Source organism: Caretta caretta, chromosome 5, assembly GCF_965140235.1.
Source record: "Caretta caretta isolate rCarCar2 chromosome 5, rCarCar1.hap1, whole genome shotgun sequence".
NCBI classification, from domain to species: Eukaryota; Metazoa; Chordata; order Testudines; family Cheloniidae; genus Caretta; species Caretta caretta.
In genome coordinates, this window is record NC_134210.1 from 35,376,465 (window position 1) to 35,390,780 (window position 14,316).

At 41.9% G+C, this 14,316-nt stretch overlaps 2 protein-coding genes across 2 annotated transcripts in view; one reads left to right on the forward strand and one right to left on the reverse strand.

Moving 5' to 3' along the window:
- DHX29 (DExH-box helicase 29) overlaps window positions 1-10,544 on the reverse strand; it is a 36,095-nt gene extending 25,551 nt beyond the window's left edge. Inside the window, exons 1-9 of the mRNA XM_048851588.2 lie at window positions 10,283-10,544; window positions 8,320-8,393; window positions 5,816-5,929; window positions 4,555-4,684; window positions 3,412-3,551; window positions 2,631-2,756; window positions 1,978-2,104; window positions 1,516-1,671; window positions 645-810 (exon numbers count right to left, since the gene is read on the reverse strand). Coding sequence (XP_048707545.1) covers window positions 645-810; window positions 1,516-1,671; window positions 1,978-2,104; window positions 2,631-2,756; window positions 3,412-3,551; window positions 4,555-4,684; window positions 5,816-5,929; window positions 8,320-8,393; window positions 10,283-10,472 — 1,223 coding nt within the window. The 5' untranslated portion in view covers window positions 10,473-10,544. The remainder of the gene's footprint in view (window positions 1-644; window positions 811-1,515; window positions 1,672-1,977; window positions 2,105-2,630; window positions 2,757-3,411; window positions 3,552-4,554; window positions 4,685-5,815; window positions 5,930-8,319; window positions 8,394-10,282) is intronic.
- A 169-nt stretch (window positions 10,545-10,713) lies between these two features.
- MTREX (Mtr4 exosome RNA helicase) overlaps window positions 10,714-14,316 on the forward strand; it is a 105,539-nt gene continuing 101,936 nt past the window's right edge. The window contains exons 1-3 of the mRNA XM_048851590.2: window positions 10,714-11,002; window positions 11,608-11,745; window positions 13,552-13,618. Of these exons, the coding sequence (XP_048707547.2) occupies window positions 10,884-11,002; window positions 11,608-11,745; window positions 13,552-13,618 (324 nt within the window). The 5' untranslated portion in view covers window positions 10,714-10,883. The remainder of the gene's footprint in view (window positions 11,003-11,607; window positions 11,746-13,551; window positions 13,619-14,316) is intronic.

Here is a 14,316-nt window from a genome sequence, read left to right on the forward strand (position 1 = left end):
ACAGCAAGCAGGAGGCTCTTGGGAGCAGCTCTCAGGGAGAGGGCAGGAGCAGCACATGGCAGTAGGGGGGCGGGGAGGGAAGGACAGCTGAACTGCCTGGCAATTGACAGCCTGTTGGGTGGCTGCCACACAGGGAACTTAGGGAAGCGGGGAGCTGATGGGGGGCTGCCGGTCCACCCTGGTTCCAAGCCCCTAACAGCTAGTTCCAACAGGCTGCTCTTTCTGCAAGCAGTGGACAAAGCAGGCGGCTGCTGAACAACATTATAAGGGAGCATTGTGCAACTTTAAACGAGCACATTGCCTAATTGATCAGCAACGTAACAAAGTTAACTGGGACGACTGTAAGTGAGGAGTTACTGTACTTAGATGATGTGGGCATTATTGCAAAATATTGTCTGAAAGGTAACCGTATGTAGAGCTGGGTAAAATTTTTCAACCAACACTTTTTTCAGTAAAAATGCATATTCAGGGACACCGATTTTACAAATTTGTGTAAAATTCATTAAATTGCGTAAGTCAAAAAAATTCCCAAAAAAGAAAATTCTAAATATGTATGCTTAGAGTCATTCAATTAAATGTAAGTAGCTAGCATTTAGATAGTTAAATGAATCAGTAGAAAATTCAGCTTTACTAGAAGTACATACCTACATTTCCAATATCTACCCACCGGAACTTTTTCAAAAGAAGGATTTGGACTCTTGGGGAAATTTTTCCTGCACCAATCGATCAAAAACTGTTTAGGAGATTTACCAGTCCAACTTCGAGCAGTGTAGTCAAAATTCCTTATATCTCGAGGCTCCCTCTTTTTCACTGAAATGGTAAAAACAAAATTTACATTATTTTAGATGTTCACATGGACGCTCCAAATGTTAATTCTTGAATGAACCCAAAGTAATTTTCCTCTTAACCTAGGCATTTTTAGTAGAAGTAAAATTTTTTTATATTTATATTTGCATTTATATTTAGTAAGTACTGATACTAGCCACTATCAGACAGAGAATACTGGTATGGCGACATCTATACTTAATCTTACTTACAGAAAATCTGGCACACTGCTAGAATTCTTAAAAAGAATACTAGATTTGATCTTGGTGGTTCAGGACCAGTATAGAATATCACTCATTCTTGTTGCTATATTTAAACAATAGTCAAAGGTTTCAACCATTAAAGATCTTTGTTGAAGAAAATTAACGTCTAACTGGGTGACGCAGTGAAACAGCACATTGGCTTTCCATCTACAGAAAGATGTATTCAAATCATGATCTAACTCGTAAGTGACAATTAGTGGCAAAACAAAAAACAAAAAAAAAAAACTTTAAAGCTGCTATGCTACAATTAATATATTGCTTTTAAAGCCAACTGGGAAGTTAAATCAGCTCATCCTATCTTCACTGTAATCCAGGGTTTGATGTCCCAGACCATACAGAAGAATGCACAATCCAGGGGCCATTACAAATCTTTAGTTAACTGGAGTACAGTAAATGAAGTTTGTATTGTTTTGAATTTCAATCATACCCTTCTCTTCCTCTGCAGCAGCTCCAGATTTTTCAAGCAAGTTCAGGTTCAAATTAGCTTCAGGAGGCAAAGGAGATTTTTTCTTTTCATTTTGTTGTTGGTTTGAAATTTTTATAGCTGGATTAAACACAGGATGTTCTTCTAGTGCTGCCATTTCTGCAAAGAAAAAACAGTACCTGTTTCCTTTATGTGCTTATCACTGACCCTTTGAAAATGTGACAGGTTGGACAGCCAGAAATGCACCCAGTAAAATCAGTTATTTTTTGACATCTTGGGTCACACCAAAAAGAAATTCATGAAGGTCTGCAATTCATGCAATGATGTGAAACCAGTTAAAAGGTACTTAAGGTATCATCTTAAGGAGATTTTTCCTAATAGTTGATAGATTTACCAGCAAAAGTGTGACTGAACAATTAAAAATGTAAGTTTATTAAAAGGTACAGATAATTTGAATGTCCATACCATGCTGAATTCTTCTTATTTTTTCTTGTGCCACCTTCTGGCTTTGCTTGTCTTTATCTTGCTTGGAGGAACTTGCCTGTTCCTTTGCTTCCAAAAGCTTTGTAGCCAAATGCAAGTATCTTTCATTCTGTTCCAAACAAGATCATTAGTTACGTCCTAGATATTTTGCAAGTGAAATTAATTACAAACTACATAACAAAGCATATTCCCTCCCAACCCCCCCGTCCACACCAACACAATATTTATATGAAATAAATCCTTTTGCGAGAGAATGAACAATTCTAATTTCATGAATAAAAATAAAAGGCTAAGTGTGGGAATGGAAAACAACAGTTATCCCACTTGTTTAAGTCTCTCAAGGGACTGCATTTTCCTTTCTAGCACTATGCACCAAAAGTTTTGCATTCAACACAAAAACAAAAGGAAGAATGACTTAGGAAGCATTACTTCTAGAAGGGTTTTTTTAAACCCTCCTCGTTCTGCCTGCAATGCTGTCAAATCTACAAAAACTAAGACAACGATTAAATCAGTTATTCAGCCCTTGATTTTCAACAAATACACACATACAATAGAGCCAGAGTTTACAGATAAATGCCACATGAAAACTGCCATATGAAAGAAAGACTCCCTATACAAATTGCTCTCCGTCTTACAGGGTCAAACTTTTCCTCATCTTCTGATTTTTTCACAGACTCGCTTTTCTCATCATCACTCTGTTGCTCAGCGTACTGTAGAATCCATTCCTTCATACTCATCTCTTTGTCTTTCCCAGTATCTCTCTATTAGAAAGAATAGCCACAATTAAAAAGATAATTGTAAAGGAAACAAAAAAGATTTAATTGCTGTTTTGGTCAATATTTGAGAAATTCAAAACAAGTTAAAAAAATGAAGATGCTTCTTGGATCTTGCAAAACATCACACAATTTATATATATGCCTTTTTGATGGCGAGATAAATGTTTTACAACTACTATGGGGGAACAGGGAGTGAGGGGATTATGTGGGGAATCTTGATTAAGATTTAATAACTTGTGGTACTGGACTCCTAAACCACAGAGGCAAACTTATATACGCACAAATCAATAAAAATTACGTCCAGCGTATGTGTTCTTCTATAGAATACAGCAGTGGTAAATAGAATTAATGGGTTGTGGGGACTGGAGAGTAGGAGATTTAACTGTACTGGGACTTTGTATTTTTTCCAGCAAGTCAAATGTTACCACCAAAACTTCATAAACCTTTCATTTTTTGAACTTCAAGTTACATCTTTATAACCACTCCACTCTAAAGACTAGAAATCCTTCTATGTACTTTAAATTACTGAACACGTAGGATAGGATTTTTGATAATCTTCTATGTTGACATAACTCTGCTCCTACTAAAGTCAGTGGGAGTTTAACCATTGAAAACTCCTTCTCATAATTCCTCAAATTACCTTTATTTCAGGGCCATCTTCCTTCTTTTTGCTGTTTGGTAACGGAGGAGTTTCACTCCATGGCACAGGAGAACGAAATTTTGCTCTAGGTTTGTGTTGCTCTTCTTCAAACTGCTGACTGAATCCTTCAGGTAATGCATCTTTAAAATAAAATGTAATTCCAAGTAACAGAAAAAAATAACTGAAGATACTTTCAATGGCACTGGGTGCAAACTAAAAATAAGAAATAAACATCATGTAGGACTGAATCAAACCCAGGTCTTAATATTCACCTGAGCAGATATTGATTTCTGCTTATTATACCTATTTTGTAGATGCATAAATGGAGATAAAGAGATTAAATGACTTGCCCAAAGTTAGGCGAAAGTCCAAAGCACAGCTAGAAAAAGCAGCAACTCTGGAGCACCTGGTTCTAATTACTACTAATCCTACTGAAATAAACTGTTACTACTATACTGCACTCCCACACCACAGTGATTGCTATTGCTCTTGTACAATAGGGTCAAATTAAAACAAGCCACCTATAATTCACATCTTTAAAGGCAACTGTAGAATATGAGGCCCTCTTGGGGATTTTCTATCTGTATTTATGACTTAATGAATTTCCTTTGAGTCTTCTGAGGGACACTGTGGTGCTAAGATTTCTCTGCTGCAGAGTGCTGTACCTTTTAATAAACTTACATTTTTAATTGTTCAGTCACACTTTTACTGGTAAATCTATCAACTATTAGGAAAAATCTCCTTAAGAGTGCTTCTTCAATCTACAATAGGAACATACTTCCATGCTATCTGCAGTGTTGTCATAGCCTTGTTGGTTCCAGAATACGAGACACATGAGGTAATATCTTCTACTGGACCAACTTCTCTTTCACCAGCAGATGTCGGTCCAATAAAAGATACCACCTCACCCACCTTGTCTTTTTCTATACCATATTTTTATGTAAACTGTTTTTCTAGAGTATACCTAATGGTATTGCTAGTGAAAGAAAATGGAAAAAGGGAAATCCCTGCTCTTAAGAATAAGTGGTACCATACTCTGTCATAGTCACTAAAAGCAAGACAAAACTCACTCAATAGGAATCAGTTACAAACGATTCAAAAAAACTGTGGCACCTAAAGTCACTTCTCAGGCATGATGCTTACCATCAGAAAGGTTTAAACAAAGCCAGTCAAGTGCAGAGTGAAGATCACCACCATACAAAATTGTATTTTTCATAGCTTCCTCAATGTCCTCGGTCTTAAAAGAAAATCCTTGCAAAGCCATATATACATCCTACAAATAAAGATAATTAGTACGTTTTAAGAAGGACATTGATTTAAATTGTAGAAATAACGCCAATTTAGAAAAAAGTTTGTAAAATTCTGAAAAGAGAAGAAATTTGGTATTAAAAAGATGCAAACTGCAAAGGTACAGGCATCAGAAAGCATACTAAAGAATAAACAAAATTCACTATTTAAGATTATTGTTAAATCTCATTTAAAATAAAAAAAAATAATTTCACACACCTAACCAACCAGAAAGACAAGGGTGGTAAATCTCCATCAATGATCCAAAGACAGTGTTGTGATGAGCATAGCTCCAGGCCACCCCCAGCTTTTGGAAAGGGGAAAATTCTGTCCTTAGATCCTGCATGGGGACTCCAGCTTTTTGTTATTGGGTATCTGATGGGAGTGGAGCATCCCTTCCATCAACCTGCTAGATGGGAACAGGAGTTTGTGTTTCTTCACTCTCACATCAGGGCTTCTTGGTTAGCATGAGGGGGAGGAAACAACTGCTCTATTCTTTCTCCAGTCTCCTGGCTGCTATGGAGGAACTGTCTCTAGTAATCTGCCCATCCCCTCAGCCTCCATACCAGTCCTCAGCACATTTAAGCTTACTCTGGAGAAAATTGCATTCCCAAGCATGAAACTGACATTACTTGACAGTTTTATGACTCCCCATAGGGTTTGACTAGAGCCATATGCATGCTCAGGAAAACACTGCAGCTATTTAACTTTAGAAGGTTCTTTGTCACCATAAGAACTAGAACTTCTTAAAATGAAATCTTAAATACTGAAAAAAATAGGTGGTCTACAGTCATACTTGCCAAGAAGAGCTTCCCATTCACCACTGGAGTTTTCAAATCCTCTTATGTTCCACTCAAATTATTACTTATTTCACCTCACACCCAAGCATCTTCAACTATTGACTTACACTGGCAAGGACATTCAACTGGCCAATTGCATTCGATATCTGAGATTTTAAAGAGTTTTTTAACAAAATTATGTTGTATTGTAAAATGAGAAAACTTGGCTTATACCAAATACTAAAGTAAAAAGTGACAGAAAAGTAACCTATTTACGATCACTGAATAAATGTTGATCTAGATTTAAAAAAAAAAAAAAAAAAAGATTTGTACTCCACCTGTAATTTTTTGGCAGTAAGTCTTCTAGAAATCATTCCCTTGTCATCACTTTGCTTTTTGTGCTCATTGATGACTCCAATAATCCTTTTTTCCAAGTTACTTTTAATCACTACCTGTGGAGACAGATACTAGTCATTACAAATTAAATAAAATCTTACAAATATAAACTAAGATACACTACAACAACATCAGGGACAGACAAGATAGGAAGGTAGAAGACTCCTTACCCGCAAAACCCTTTATCTTTCCAATTCTCGCCTATTTTTGGAAACCTTTCTTATGTGTATTGTTGGTCAAGATACAAGCAGAAGAGTGAATGTTCTCTGTTTTTTTTATTTAATAAAGTTATGATGTTCTCTTAGCTTTCTCCACATTCAGGTTTCTTTATTAAAGAGGGGGCCTATTTTGCTTTTAGGGAAATACAATTTCTTCACATGAGTGGGAGCCAAATAAATCTTTTTGACCAGATGAAAAAACAAACAAACAAACAAACAAACCCAAAGACAAAGAACTAGGACTTAAACTGTCAGCTATCTAAACATACAGTAGCTCTTAGAGAGGTTTAACCAAGATAAATAAACAGATCTGCTTGAGCACCACTGAAACCACTAAGTGAGACCTGGGCCTCCAGCTTAAATTTAAAGTTTAAGATCCAAAACAGCAGGCAGTCAGCAACTGAATATTGCAGGTAACTACTTTGTGACTTGCTCTGTGAAATAAGCAAATGGACTCAGTTCAGTTCCTGCTTTGCACTCTTGCTAGCGGTCTCTGCAGACTCAAGGAACTGAAAGGATGTAGAAAACAAACTATACTCTCACTCCAAAAAAATAGCAGAGGCAGTTTCAGCTAACAAGAACATGGCTTTCCAAAAGAAATAATGTCCTGTACCAACTAGATCACTCAAGTCATATTATATTAATTTTGTATAGAGACAAGTTGTGACACGATCTTTGACATATGACAATATTAATTTGAAAAAAAAAACCACTGTCAAAAACAAGTGACTTGATCAGGCCGCAATATTTGGCTATTTTCAACATCCTTTGAATACCTGTCATTTGTAGACTATCGACCAAATCCTGCTTGCCCTTAATCCCCATGTCAATCTTATTGAAGCTGCTTATGTAAAGGATTAGATCTTACATAGGCAACAAAATCCTGTTATGATCACAAACTTTATGTCAATAAGAGACTAAAATCCTATAAAAAACCCACCATCAAAAGAAACTGGTTTTGCACAGCTCTTTGGCATGCAATATATTTTTACAATACACTAAAGTTAAATTTCAGAGATCAAATATTTTAAAGTTCACAGAACTCAAATCAGACAAAGTTTCCTCATTATGAAAATACTAATATGTCTTGACTGTTTTCTTGAAGCTGCTCCACCCTTCACATAAAACTCAACAAAAAGTATGCCTGCAGATTTCTAGAGTCCAGTACGCTTTCTTGTTTTTTAGTCTGTAGCACATGAAAGAATTTTTTTTCCTGTTAGAATTAGGTACAGTAAATCCTCGCTTAACGTTGTAGTTATGATCCTGAAAAATGCGACTTTAAGTGAAACGATGTTAAGCGAATCAAATTTCTCCATAAGAATTAATGTTAGGTTCCAGGGACATTTTTTTCACCAGACAAAAGACACACTAAGACAGACAGACAGACAGACAGCCTCTCTCTCCCTCTCCCACACACACAGAGCAATGATGATTGTGAAGCTTGGTTGAGGTGGTAAAGTCAGAGGGTGGGATATTTCCCAAGGAATGCCTTACTGCTAACTGATGAACTAGAACAGCTGAGCCCTCAAGAGTTAACACATTGTTGTTAATGTAGCCTCACACTCTACAGCACAAATGGAGGGAGGGGAAACAGCATGGCAGACAGAGACACAGACACACACCCTGTGTGTATGTGAGAGATGAGCATTGCCCCTTAAAGTATGCCGACTCCACTCTAAGTACACTGCCTTTTTAAGGAGATCAGCAAGTTGAGACAGCCCCTGCAGCCAGTCCGCTCCCTCCATCCTGAGTTCTGTAGTGTCCCCCTCCCTGCTCTATGGAAATTGAGTAAGCAAGGGGCAGGAGCAGGGGGGAGGGGGACACCCTGACATTAGCCCCCCCCCACAGCAAGCAGGAGTCTCCCGGAGCAGCTCCAAGGCAGAGGGCAGAAGCAGCACATGGCAGCGGGGGGAGGGACAGCTGAACTGCCGGCAACTGATAGCCTTCTGGGCTGCTGCCTCACAGGGAACTTAGGGGAGCGGGAAGCTGATAGCGGGGCTGGTCCACCCTGATTCCAAGCCCCCACAAGCTAGCTGCAACTGGCTGCTCTTTCTGCAAGCAGTGGACAAAGCAGGCGGCTGCCAAACAACGTTATAAGGGAGCATTGCACAACTTTAAATGAGCATGTTCCCTAATTGATCAGCAACGAAAGTTAACTGGGATGACTAAGTGAAGCGTTACTGTACTAGGAAGAATGAAGCTGTTTTTTTCTTGAAAGACATACTCACTTTAAGGATAGATTTATCCAGATTTGCAGCAGCACTAGAATCAGGTGTGGAACCAAAACTGTAGGTTTTTGGACCTGCAAATTCCAAAGAAATATTACTTAAACGAGCAAAGCAGATTGGAATACAATTTAAACATCTAAAGCAGAAACACATGGCTTGCCTATAGTGTAGGAGAAGGCATATAACATTTTTTGATAAATAGATGGACATATCCAACCCTTAAGTAACTACTTTATTTCAGGAGTTGCTTGTGAATTAATACATTTTTCAGGTAGAGGATTTATTGCAACTGAAATTTTTAAGCATCTTGTGGCATATGGTTTGACTGGGATTCCATAGGGTTTGGTAGACACACATGAATTCTGGCAAAATTTTCTAGTATTATAATCTTCTGGATTATACTTTCTGTTCACCTCCCTTTTCCAGAGTTGACTTTACATATAGACAGGGCCATACCAAATTCATGGCATTAAAAACTCGTCACGGACCATGAAATCTGGTCTCCCCCCACCCCACCTGAAGAATCTGGTCTTTTGTGTACTTTTTAACCTATACTATACAAATATCACAGGGGAGACCAGCGTTTCTCAAATTGGGGGTCCTGACCCAAAAGGGAGTTGCAGGGGGGGTCACAGTACTGCCACCCTTACTTCTGAGCTGGGCGGCCTTCAGAGCTGGGCAGCTGAAGACTGATAGCTGTTGGCCGAGCGCCCAGCTCTGAACGCAGCGCCCTGCCAGCAGCGGCACAGAGGCGTGGCAATACCATACCATATACGGAACTAAATGTCCAATTCGTTGGCTTAGTTTTCTATCATGTTCTTCATATGTATAAAGACATACAATACTCCTATTCACAGGAAGCTCTTAAAAAAATTAACCTCCCAGTGGCTTGGAAAAAAAACCACAAGATATCGTTTATATTTTTAACTGGAAGGTGCATTAGAAGCCCTATAACTATCCAGCTCAATAGATCTGCAGATTTTACTGAATAAAATATGTTTTCACTGCTCTTTACTCCTGTGAGCCCTGGAAAGCAAGCACAGTTGGTGGCAAGTGAGGTGGATACTATTCTCTCATGTTTTATCAGAAATGTTTACTTCAGTACCAAATTCTGCCCACAGCAACACTTGTGTAATGCCGCAGAAGACAAAGGGGCTGCAGAGGTATCACTGACTGTGATGCTGACTGCAGAACGCCCATTACGGGTAATCACAGTATTGGCAATTCATATGCATCGGAAGAAGTGGTGTTTTACCCATGAAAGCTTATGCCCATATAAATCTGTTAGTCTTTAAGGTGCCACCAGACTCCTTGTTCGTTTTGTGGATACAGACTAATACGGCTACCCCCTGATACTTGGCAATTTATATGGTATGGGAGGCTCTTGCTCTTCCTAAAGCTCCAGCTCCTTTGATTATAACTCAATCTCAACTTTCATTTAACAGTGTTGAGCTCTCACGGTTGCGAGTGGAAATCTGAATCGTAAAGGTAGCTCCCATCTTCATCATTTATTTTTTATTTAAAGTATCCTGATTTTTCAGTCAATCACCTGATCTGTGTGGGTCCAGCTCATAACTTCGGAGGCCTTAGGGCTGCCCGTACTGCAACGAGGCATAAAAACAGCAGGAGCCCAGGGCAGCTCTCAGTGCCCAGCGAGTTCCCAGCAGCAGCGCCTGACTAAACCCGTCCTACCGCGTGTCCCGACTGCACCGCCGTGCCCTTGCCCGGAGGGTGACCGCGCCCGTCTCCGCGGCTGAAGGGGGGTTTAGCGCAGGGAAAGTGCGGGACGGGCAGCGCCCCAGGGGCCAGACCAGTCCCCGGCCGCTGCAGTTGCGGACCCTCCCCCTGAGCGCAGCAGCCTGTGGGGCCGGGAACAGCGCGCGGAGGGGGCAGGCGAGCGGCGCCGGCCGGCCGCGTGTGGCGGCCAGGCAGGTGGGAAGAGAGGGTCTCTCGCCGGCGCTACCTTGCTTGACGCGGGGCTCCTTGGATACCAGGGCCGGCCTCACGGCGGGTCTCTTGCCTACAGCCTCCCCGGCGGCTCCGGACTCGGCAGCGGCTTTAGCCCTGGCAGCGGCAGTGGCCGCGGACACAGCGGCGTGAACGGCCCCGGCCCCCGCGCCGCCCCCCTTGTGCTTCTTGTTCTTGCCGCCCATCGCGCCCGTACGGCAAGGCGGCCAGCCGGCCCCGCAGACACAGCGCCTGACTTTTTACATCCGGGTACCACAGAGCCTCACCCCCGCGCTAGGAGCTATATTCTGATTGGCCGGCACCCGTCCGCGCTTGCTGGAAATCCGGACTCTATGGTCTTTGCAGCCACTTCCGGCCAAAGGTCACGTCAGGATGCTGGTGGCGCCGCGATGCATTGTGGGATTGCCTGCGTCTGGGAGAGCGCGGTATTGTGGGAGAACATCTCGTCTATCTCCACCCGTGGGTAGGGCGCCTGCGGGATTTCCTCCCCGGTGCAGGCCGGCTCGTGCCGCGCGCGCCTTCCCCTTCCGGCGCAGTGCAGGGCCGGGGGAGGAGCTCTGTGGTGCGCGCGGGGCGCTGTGGGACAGGCTGGAGCGATGGCGGACGCCTTTGGAGACGATCTGTTCAGCGTGTTCGAGGACGATTCCGCCGCCGCCGCCGCCTCTGCGGCCAAGAAGGGCAAAGCGGCCGCGGCCGAGGCTGCCAGCAAGGCCGGGTGAGTGGCTAGTCGGCGCGGCCGTGGCTCTGCCCTCGGTATAACCCTCCCCTTCCCCCCATCCAGCGCCGGCTCGCACGCGCTGGGGCCGGGGTTGCGCTCGTCCCCACGGCGGGGGCCGAAGGGAGAGTCCGGCTCCCGGGATGCAGCGCTGCTTTCCCCACAGCGGTGTGGTTGGCCCCCTGGGTTGGCGGGTGCAGCCCGACCCCCCCCCCCCCGGCTCCCGCTTAGGCGGTACTGGAGAGTGTTGGCCACAGGCCGTGCTTATGTCCGTTTGGGGCAGAGGCGGCCCCTGGCCGTTGTGGGGTTAATGGGGATTTACATCCGTTTTGGATTTTGGCTCCAGCACGCTCAGTGCGGTATATGCACACGGTCTCTCCCCCAGGCAGTTTGTGATCTCCACCAAGAGCGTGGGGCTGAGGTGAGTTTGGCATTTTCCAGAAGCCATTGGGGAGATTTTTTTTATGGTTGGAAACAACATTTTCTACAAACACGGGTTCCCAAGCTATACCCCACCGTAAATAGCAGAGCCATTCTCCTTCCCCCACCCCCATTAGAGGTATTTTAAAGGCAAATCTGAAATCTAACGTTTGTTTGCATTACAGGAAACGCTCAGATGGCAAATCTCCAGCAGGCTCTACGAACATCCCAGGAAAAAAGAAAAGAGAGGCAGAGGTTGATAGCACGGATTATGCCATTTTTGGAAAGAAATCCAAGATAGAGGATGTTTCAGAAGATATTAAGTAAGACTTAGTTTGTTATCTGGTATAGGCAGAGTGTTTGCTGTGAAGGTGCTCTGAATTATATCACAAGTTAAAGGTCTAGAGTCAGGATTATTTAAATGAATGAGAAAGCTTTGGGAAGTTATTAAGTCAAACTACTCTCAGGGAAGAGCAGTTGCAATATTGGAGATCTTAAAGAGCTGTAAAGGCAGTGACTACAACAAACAAAAATGGCTGGTGCGGTTTGAATGGCTACTAATAAGTGTTGCCATTGGAATTTGGTCAACAGGTTATTGGTTGAAGCCACCTTAAAAGTGATGAACTTGTGGCTTGTGCTTTATAGAAAGGGATGGGAAAATGAGAGATGCACAAGGAGGCAGCTGCTAGTCAGCTTACTGAAACAAACCATTGTCTTTGACTGATGGTCAGTGGAAAATGGCATACTGAGGAAAGAGCTGTGGGAGTATATAGACAAGATAGTGGATGGGGTTCAGTCATGAAGAGTGCTGTAGACCTGTGATCTTGTGGTGGCTCTAGAAGTGGATAGAGGTCTTTTAAGACTGAATTTTCTTTGTGCTCGCTGGGGTAAAATTAGTCAAAGCATTCCAAACAGACTAGAATTTGTAAGTGTAATGGATTCTTGCCCACAGTGATCAAACCACTATGTTTAGTGCTGGCCTCAGAAACGTAGAGAAGGGTTTTGTTTTGTGCGGGGTGCATGCTAATTTTACTAATACATTTTATGTATAATAACATATGAGGGGTGATTCTGGCCCCTGCAGCCTGTTGCTTCAGGGAAAGAACCACCTAGCCACTTGTGCTATGGCAGAGGTTCTCAGATTTTTGTACTGGTGACCCCTTTCACACAGCAAGCCTCTGAGTGCAACCCCCCCCCATACATTAAAAACACTTTTTATATATTTAACACCATTATAAATGCTGGAGGCAAAGCGGGGTTTGGGGTGGAGGCTGACAGCTCACAACCCCCCATGTAATAACCTCATGACCCCCTGAGGGGTCCTGACCTCCAGTTTGAGAACCCCTGTGCTATGGTCTATGTACATTGTAATTTTTTTCCAGTGGACTAAGTCAGTGGAGGGTTTTGCATGCATTTTGGGGAATTTGTGAACTTTTATTCTTTGCAAAAATTAATTAAATGTTGCCGCATCACAGGGAGATAACGAGTCCTGCATTTTACAGACGGGAAACTAAGGCGGAAAGCCTGTGATTTGACCCAGAGCAAAAAGTTCATGTTGGAGCTGGGAGAATGTAGGAGTTCTCTGTTCTTAGTCTTGTGCCTTTTCTATTAGGCTACATTGCCTGTCACATTGTTGAGGTGTTCTCTCCTTGTTGTCATAAGTGGGACTGTCTGGCAACTTGGTTGCCAGTTTCAGTTCAGGCTGCTGCCTGAGAAGCAGTCTAATTTCTGAGGTACAGACACTTTCAGAAATCAAGAGGGGAGTCTTGTGAGGGGGGAATCTGAAAACAATAGTATATACACCATGCCTATACTTTGCTTTGTTCAGTTTTGAAGACTGTTTGACTTAAGAGGCTTTCAGCATATGCTGACTGCTGTGAAGGTGGCATTGATAGAATAAGGCAATTTTTATGATTTATATAATTAATTTTAAAAAATGTGTTGCAAATCCAAAAATGGTGGTTAAAGTATATTTGTTAGCAGTTTTGATACCCTGTTGTAGTTTTGGTGCCAGTTCCCTCTGTCATAATGTCATCTTTTTAAATGTTTAATTTACTGATGTAAGAATGAGATGTAATAATATGCCCTCAGTATAGTTTGATAGTGCTAGTTAACTTTTCTTTATTTAGTCTGGCAGACCTGATGCCGAAAGTAAAGGTGCAAGCCGTTGAGACTGTTGAAGGTTGTACACATGAGGTGAGCACCGTAAAAGCATTTATTTTATGGTGTGTAGAATTTTGTTTTATATGAATGTCTTGTCTTTTACCTTTTTGAGTTACAACTTTTCAGTGAAGCTCTTTAATCTTTTTACTATAATCATTACTATCTTAATTTTTGGTTTGGTGTTTTTGTACTCTCTACGTTTCTACACTGCCTTTCATCTGCGGATCTCTAAGCATTTTATGTTAACACTTACGGAATACTCATGTTTTTGATTTTCTGTAAAAGATAGACCAAATGGCCTTATAAAGGGCTTAAAATTCAAAATTAGGCTGTATCTTTTGGACTTGCATTCTGATATCACCAATTAAGCTTCTCAACACCCATTTCAGTGATACAGAGCTTACTCAACTCACTTCTGCTGTTAAACTTGTAAGAAAGCAGCTGACCATAGAAACCCGTAAGTCTCTATAGCCTATTATATATATGGTAGGCTACCATTCATTTCCTGTGTCTGGAAAGTGCTTCACAGATTATAGTTGTTGCTGTAATGATAATTGAACCTATTAATGAAATAAGAAAAGGAGTACTTCTGGCATCTTAGAGATTAACAAATTTATTTGAGCATAAGCTTTCGTGAGCTACAGCTCACTTCATCGGATGTGTGCAGTGGAAAATACAGACTAACACGGCTGCTACTCTGAAACCTATCAATGAAATGCAGCTACGCTTGT